Source organism: Arachis hypogaea, chromosome 13, assembly GCF_003086295.3.
Source record: "Arachis hypogaea cultivar Tifrunner chromosome 13, arahy.Tifrunner.gnm2.J5K5, whole genome shotgun sequence".
Lineage (NCBI taxonomy): Eukaryota > Viridiplantae > Streptophyta > Magnoliopsida > Fabales > Fabaceae > Arachis > Arachis hypogaea.
This window is the reverse complement of record NC_092048.1, coordinates 135,954,407-135,963,076: the sequence shown is the minus strand read 5'-3', so window position 1 is coordinate 135,963,076 and position 8,670 is coordinate 135,954,407. Positions and strand designations below refer to the sequence as shown.

The following is an 8,670-nucleotide window of genomic DNA, read 5'->3' as shown; positions in this document are numbered from 1 at the left end:
TCTGTGTGCAAAGCATCTTGTAAGTCTTGATATAGTTCAACTCGAAGTTTCTGTTGTCTTTATCGAACCCATCTTAACTTGTCTGTTTTTATTTTCACATAGTTATCAACAACATATTGTTGAAGAAATCGTTCCGCTCGTAAAACTGTTGAGTAATAATCGAGACCAATCTATGAATTTTGAGAATATTAAAAAATGATTAAAAATTATAAAATGATGTATTGATTTAAATTATGATCTAAAACAGTCTATAAATTATATAGTAAATATGAGTTTATACATAGAGCATATAACTATAATATGTCTAGCATGATACTTAGTTTATATTTTGAGTTTGAGTATTCATATTACATCCATACGTTCGAAATGGAAAAAAATATGATATTGTAGTGGATGCATATACTAATTCGAGTATGCATATAGCTAGAATCATTATTAAAAAAAATTAAAAAAATATTATATCTTCGTAATTCATCGCGTATATATCCTTATTTTTATTATTATTTTATTTGCACCAGACCAAAAAATGGCTAACCGAAATCTAATTAGTTTCGGGCCATATTCAAAAGCTGGATTTGGATGCAAAATTTGAATAACTGCTGTTTAAAAGCTTTAAAGGTAAATTTTTTGAATTTTTGATTTATAAAAAATAATAATATTAATATTTAGTGTAATTTTTAAAATTAAATTATAATTTTTTAAGAAGTTATTTAAAAATTTATAAAGAAGTTAAAAAAATAACTTCTCTCATAATACTATTATTTTTTATCATATTTCTATAAAAATAAGTATTTTTAGAGTTAAAAATTCAAAAACAAGATAATTTATTTATAAATTACTTTTAATATAATTATTTATTATTTAAATTATTTTGTCAAAAGAAGTTTAATTAAGTTATTTATCCAAACTAGACCTAAAAACCGATGAATCGACTTAACTAAAAATCGGACAATTTTTCATTTTTCTGCACAGTAATTTTTTTTTTTGTTGTTTACTTGCTTCTGTAATTTCCTAATTTCCGTCCCTTCCTAAGATGTTTGGATGTCCAGTTACGAAAATCCAAACAATACAATAATCTGTGTGTGTGTTCTACTTTGAGATGAAAAAAATTTAGAAATAAAAATAAAATATGTGGTCAAATTAGAGGTTTTATTAGTGTTGAGGTAAATGGATTTCCACCATCTTAATGGATTATAATAAATAATAATTTTAGGTAATATCAAAATTAACAACACAGTTTGTCATTTTAAGTCGTTTCGTTTGTCAATTCAGCATTATTTTTTATTAATAGAGATGTGAGCAGTTCATGTTTAGTTATTCAGTAGTGCTACGTTACCAATTTTTTATCTGCCAAAATCTGCCAACTTGAGTTGGGCTGGACATGAAGCCCATCTACTAAATAAAGCCACATCTAAGTTAATCATGGTTTAATCCTAATTTATCACGTGTTGGTAATAGTTGGCAGATTCTCTTTTGGTAACGTATACTTTTCCTTAGTTATTTTTGTCAAATTTATACGTTTTTTGTCTTTTATGTCTTTTAAAATTATTTTATAGGTGGACCAAGAATAAATATGAAAGAACATTTAAAGATAGAAGTTCATACTTTATTCTTTAAAGTGAAATTCAAATTTTAGAGGATCTAAATCTATTTTTATCAGTATCAGAATTTTTTTAGGGATTTAGATCCTCTAAAGTTTGAATTTTACTTTAGAGAGTAAAGTATGATCTTCTATCCTTAAATAGTTTTTCTTTTATATTTATTGTTGGTCCCACTTATGAAATTAATGGTGAAAGATCACACTTTATTCTCTAAAGTAAAATTCAAACTTTAGAAGATCTAAATCATTTTTTTAGTATTGATTTAATAATTAACTCTTATTATTATTATTATTATTATTATTATTATTATTATTATTATTATTATTATTATTATTATTATTATTATTATTATTATTAAATGTTAGTCATCTTGCACATTTTTGGTCTTCTCATGGTTCCCATGTTGAATACTTTGAAGATAATAAGTCATCACACTAATGGACTTTGAAAAGATTGTTGAATAAAAATGGATGAAAAGTGGTATAATAATTAATGTGTAAAATAATTAATATATATATGGATAATACTTGAAGTAAAACGATTTCTAAATATGTTTATTAGATTCAGTGACATTTATTTTTTATAATATTCTACTCAAACAAAATATAAATATAAAATATTAAATAAACTTGTTATTATTCTAAACCATTTCCATTATTATTATTATAAATGCAAATTTTGTAGCAGGTCCTCACAAGTCACAACAACAAAAATTCTTCTTCTTCTTCGTAAAATCAAGCAATGGCTGGTGTTGTTGGAAGGCTTGAAGCAGAAATTGAGGTGAAATCAAATGCAGACAAGTTCTGGAATGCTATCAGGGATTTTGCAACCATACTCCCTAAGGTCTCACCATCTGTTTACAAAAGCATTCACATTATTCAGGGTGATGCCAAGGTGCCTGGCTCCATCATCAAATATACTTTAGACATGGGTATGTAACGCTTTTTCTTCTTAAATTCATTTTCATATATTTACATAACAAAGAATATTTTGCTGATTAATTAAGTTCTTATTAATCAGTTAAAAATAATCATTTTTATTTACATCATAATATATAATTAGAACCATATATAGTTATATACCACTAGGGCTGTTCAGGTGTCCTGCTCCAGATTCGATCTTAAATATATATCTCGGATCTATCTTTTAGATCCTAACTCAATGAAACCTAAACATTTGAGAGCTACAATTATATCGATTACAAACCGAGTGAAAATTGGGTATTTAAAAATTTAATAATAATTTATAAAAAAACTTATTTATGATGCATTTATTTATAAAGAAGAAACTTGTTACCGAAAAGTTGATATTTATACTTGAACTTGAATTTGTCCATAAAATTTAATTTGATACTTTTTTGATCTATTTTCTAATTTAATAAGTGTGATTAAAAATAAAACAATAAGTTTATAATTAATATAACATAATATTAAAATTAATTTAAAACATAAATATTTTTTTTTAGTTCCTTTATAGTGCATATGGATTAGGTGAAGCTGAGTTCGCCTTGACCCGGATCCGATCCGAAATAATGATCGAATTTATTTTTGAGACCCTTACTCAACCTTAAATGCGGTGAAATCACATCCAATTAGCCCTTAAAATTTTCAGGACAGGCCGGGCCGTTCAGAGCAGGCCGGGCCATGTGCACCCTTATATACAACATTTTTTAGATAAGTATTAATCAAAATAAGCAATAAAAATGAGTACCCATAATAACTATGAAATAAGACTATATATATATTTGTATTTTTCATAAATAATTTTTTTTTCCAGGCAATGAAGTTGTGACAGTCACAGAAAGGATTGAAGATGTTGATGATGGAAAGAGGACATTAATTTATAGTGTGATTGATGGTGACCTCCTTAAGTACTTTAAGAGTAATTACAAGGGATACATTAATGTAACACCAAAGGGGGATGATAATGGAAGCATTGTGAAATGGTCCTCTGAATATGAAAAGGTTAGCCAAGAAGTTCCTGAACCTATTTTCATCAAAGAATTTGCAACCAAGATGTTCCCAAAGATTGATGATTATCTTCTAAGCGCATAAATTTATAATGCGTTTTATATATGCAACTGTAAGAATAATGTTGCATTTTCATATATGCATGTAAAATACTGTGTTGATTTACATTATCTTATTTAGAAGAATAAAAGGTTTATTATCCTCTATGTTATGTCTTATGATTATTAGAGAAATTTATTGAGTCATCATAGTTAATATTAATAATCTCTCTTTAGCTTTGATCTGAGTTTGAATAACCCAATCAATCAATTAGAAGAGTAAAATAATATCTGTAAATCACAAGAATTTTTACAAAAATTCCATTTTGCTATTTCACCATTTTCTCCCCTAAACTACCAAATCCTTTAGTCTTTTCCAGTCCCAAAAGCAAAAAGATTGAAAAGAGAAGATTAACCATTGAATCAAATGTTCTTTGACCACACATATGTGTATGATTAATCCTTTTAATTATTTATTAATGATTGCAAGGGAACATTAAAACCATAAATTTTCACTATAAACGAATTAATTTCAAAAAAAAAAAAAGTTTCCACTCTCCAAAATCTATTTCTCAATGATACATATAACTTATCCAACCAAATTAGCGGCTAAAAGATTTGTGGTGGTTTAACGTGACAAATTTGATTCAAATCCAACGTTGATTTGTTTGAATTAGAATTTTGCCTGATTCACACATTTTTCTGGCAGAATAGACTGATAATATTGTTTAAGCAATTAATGGTTAATTCTAAGCAAGAAAAAATGAAGTTAAAAAATTTACTCTAATTGGCTATATATGATTATCCGAATTCTGGTTATGATGATTAATATTAGTTATGATAAATTAATAATTTTTGTTCAATAATTATAAAATATGTCATAGAAGATAATAAATTCTTTATTTATTAAGAGGAAGTCGGTTAGAATTCACCTAAAATTAAATATGATACGACATAATGTGTGATACAATATCTATTCACATATCCATTAGATGGTTCTTTCTTTTTTTTACAAATTTAATTGGTTTAGTTTATTATTCATAATGACCTGAACTAGAACTTAAATAGTTCGGCAAAGCACATTAAACTAGCTAAGCATATAACCGCTAAAGGGCAAAGCAATATTGGTTATTACTACTGCATGTGTAAAATCAAATCATGTTAATAAAGTTTGACAAATATCATTTTCTTATTTTGATTATTACATTTGAATGAATTTCTTTTTAAAAAGAATTGTTCAACAAGCTAGAGATTATTATTATTCATTATGGTTGAAATATAAATTACATAAAATAAAAGTTCCTCTAGTACATACTCAAGATACTTGATTCATAGTCATTCTTTTTAACGATTATTTAAACTCTTTGTTCTTCTATAAAATAATCCTGGTGATATGATTTGCAATGAATAGTTTTAGTACATCACTTAATAATTAATTAATCTCGCAAGCTAGAATTAAGAATTTCAACATAATTATTATTAATTTGTGATGACATGGTGTATCTATGTGAGTGTATATATAAATCTAAAGTCAAACCTCTTACAAAAAATAAAAAATGTTTGGTCATATTGAAATCCTTTGGAAAACTGAAACATCTCATATTTAGCGTTGAAAAAATAATTTATAGAAGAACAAAAATTTACTTGGTGCTATATACATTAAAAAATATTTATTTGAAAAATCTTCTATGGGTACTTTTTATAATAATTTATATTTTTTATAAATAATTGTACAAGTGACATAGTTTTGTATGATTAATTTTTATATTTAACCCTATAAATTATAGTAACTAACCTTATCGCCCGGCTGCTAGCTCTTCAATTATGCGTCACATTATGTTCTGAATCCATGCATTTTTTCTCTTTATATATTTGCAACATTTTTGTACCATAATTCAATGTAAGCTATGGCTGCTAGCGTTGGAAAGCTTGAGGCAGAAACTGAGGTAAAGTCCAATGCAGACAAGTTTTGGGGTGCTATTAGGGATTTTGTAACCATATTCCCTAAGGCCTCACCAACTGATTACAAAAGCATTCAAATTCTTGAGGGTGATGGCAAGGTTGTTGGCTCTGTCTACACAACAATTTCAGGAGATCAAGGTCCGTAAAGTTTTATTTTTCTTAGATTCATTTTTTACAAATAAATACTTATATTATTTCTTAAAAAATTTTAAATTGGATGTATTAGTTGTTAATAAATTTTTATTCTTTATATACCCATGTTGTTTCTTAAAAAAATTTAAATTGAACGTTTTGATTCTCAATAAGTCTTTAAAAATTATCCGAGTCGATTAGCTTAGTCTCTTCATTACATTGTTTTGAAGGAAATTAATTTGTTTTACATAATTATTTTATAATAAAATTTATTATGAACTTATTTATCTAATATCCATATTAAAAATTTAATTAAGGTATCCGTCCACGGATATCCACAAAAAATTTATTTAAATACTCTTATATTTATATATAAATCATAAAATTTATTTAAATACTCTTATATTTATATATAAATCATATAAGTAATCCTGATTCATTTTATTTTAATTTATATGCTAAAAAATTTATATATATGTTATTATGTTAAATTTGTGTTTGTCTATTTAAATTGTGTTTGATTTGATATATTTGATTAAATTGTATTAGATTTTATTATAGTTTGTATTGTGTTATTTTTTTATTTTTTAAAATTTAATATTCATGAATATCTTCGAATATCTCCATCCTTCGCAGAAAGAAATAAGTGATAAAATAGAAATGAAAACAAAAAAATATTTTATTAAAGAGTGATTCGTTCTCAATAGTTTGTACTAAATAAAAATTTATTAAAAGATCGAAGTATTTGATATGAAATTCTTTAAAATATATTTTCTTCTATTTAAACAGTGGATGTAAAAAGAATAATTATCTAGGCTTTTTTCCTCTTGAAGGAAATGAAGCTGTGAAGACGGTGACAGAGAAGATTGAAAGTGTTGATGATGAAAAGAGGACAATAATTTATAGTGTGATTGCTGGGGATCTTCTCAAGTACTATAAGCGTTACAAAGGATATGTGAATGTAACACCAAAGGGAGATGATAATGGAAGCTTGGTGAAATGGTGCTGTGAGTATGAAAAGGCTAGTCAAGACGTTCCTGAACCTAATTTCATGGGAGAAGCTGCAATCAACACCTTCCTAAAAGTTGATCACTACATTCTAAACGCATAATCCTTTAATTTGAAGGGCTTCTAGTTCTATGCATTCTAGTAGTTGGGTTATACATTATTAACATTAATGATGAATGATTAATGAAATACTACTAATATAAAAATAAGAAAAATGCTAAGAGTATATATATATATATATATATATATAATACATCATGTTTTCTCACATTTCATTTGTTCGGTGGGAGGATGAATGAAATGTGTCTGATAAATAAATTTTGTTTTGTAAATTATTTGTTTTAAAATAAATAAAATAGAAAAGAGTTTGAAATATAAACAATGGATTCTAAAAGGTACATGGAGCTCCAAGCAAGAGATTTGAATAATTTCTTCTCTGTGAATTATTCATATTGAAAAAAATTGAAAGAAAGTTAGAGGAGTAAAAAGCGTTTATAGTAAAGAGTAGAAGCTCTCATAATTTTTTTTTTTAGTGAAGACTTGCTTGTTTATTAAAAATTAAAAATGTATGAGGGATTTAGCACCATTATAATAATGCATAAAAGTATGAAATTAAAATTGCATGCCCATTATTATAGCAACGTATACACCTTACCTCCTTCAGTAAAACAAGCAAATAAATTAAAGGACATGCATGGCCACAAATAAAGCTACTTTATTTACAATTTATGGTGATTTATTTTCCCTTTATATTTATATGAGAGTATAGAATCACTGGCACTAGCTCATAGATTTTTTTAAAGGGTTTTGTTATGTAGATAATAAATTTTATAAACAATGTGAATAATAAGTTTTAGAATTGATCCAATAAAGTAAAAAACACACTTCATTTCAAATTACCTCCTAAATTTTAATATTAGAATAATCATATGCACACCTAATGAATTTAACATCTAGCCATTGTTAACTGTGCATGAGTAAATCAAATCAAAAGAAATAACCATCCAATTAAAAAAATAAACATAATTATCTGCATACCTATTAAATTGAACATCTGACATATTCATTATTCATATTGTTTAGTATTCTCATTGTCTACCTATACTTTTTCTTTTTAAAAAGTCTATGAAATTCGTTAGACTGGTTCGTCAAAATATTTTTTTTTAAAATAATTTATTCTTAGTTTAGACTTTCAATTATTCATTTGTATTAAATATAAAATAAAACTAAAAAAAATCAATAGTCAAGACTATCTAAAATTATAATTTTTTTATTCAGAAAAAAATCTATTTATGGACTGTAATTTGTAAGTATAGTTATAATATGTATGTGATTAACGGTTGTTATATAAATGAATTAAATTATATACTTTACAAACTATAAATTATAAATTTTAAAATGCATTTAATGTCGATTTAAATTTTTTAAGTTTATTATTTCATGTTGTAATTCACGAAATAATTTTTAAATAAGTTTGTGGACTTATCGAACTTTTAAACAAACCGAATTTGAACTTAAAAAAAGTCTATAAAAAATAACAGATTTAAATTTGAATCATTTACTTATAAGATAAATCAGATTCAACACAATTAAAACGCGATTCTACTCGACTTATTTTCATCCTAGCTACAACCTACCAAGTTTGTGAAAAAAAGATAATTTAATTTTACAAATATCAAGGTGAAAACAAAATAGGTATAGAAGACATTTTTTATTTGCTATGATATGTCAATTTGGAGTTCGGAAGTCTTCCCATTCTTCTCGATTTCCTAAATTTAATAAGGTTGGCAATCCACCTTAAGCAGCGCCAAAGTGTACGTAAATCAAATCAAAAGTAAATAAAGTTTGGGAAAAATCATTTTCTTATTTTTGTTAGTATATTTGAACGAAAATGTTTAAACTTATTTGCTCAAATTTACTGTAGCGACTAAGTTTCTGTATTAATTTTATCTATGAATT

The 8,670-nt window shown here is 25.5% G+C and overlaps 2 protein-coding genes across 2 annotated transcripts; both read left to right on the top strand.

Annotated features, from left to right (window-relative positions):
• Positions 1-2,342: 2,342 nt before the first annotated feature.
• On the top strand, positions 2,343-3,655 carry LOC112771502 (MLP-like protein 423). The gene is made up of 2 exons (XM_025816269.2): positions 2,343-2,532; positions 3,378-3,655. Exons 1-2 carry the CDS (start codon positions 2,343-2,345, stop codon positions 3,653-3,655), a joined length of 468 nt encoding a protein of 155 aa, XP_025672054.1.
• Positions 3,656-5,516: 1,861 nt separating this feature from the next.
• Positions 5,517-6,832, top strand: LOC112783086 (MLP-like protein 423). The gene is made up of 2 exons (XM_025825855.2): positions 5,517-5,709; positions 6,537-6,832. The coding sequence occupies exons 1-2, from the start codon at positions 5,517-5,519 to the stop codon at positions 6,812-6,814; spliced, it is 471 nt and encodes a 156-aa protein (XP_025681640.1). The 3' UTR covers positions 6,815-6,832.
• Positions 6,833-8,670: the final 1,838 nt, after the last annotated feature.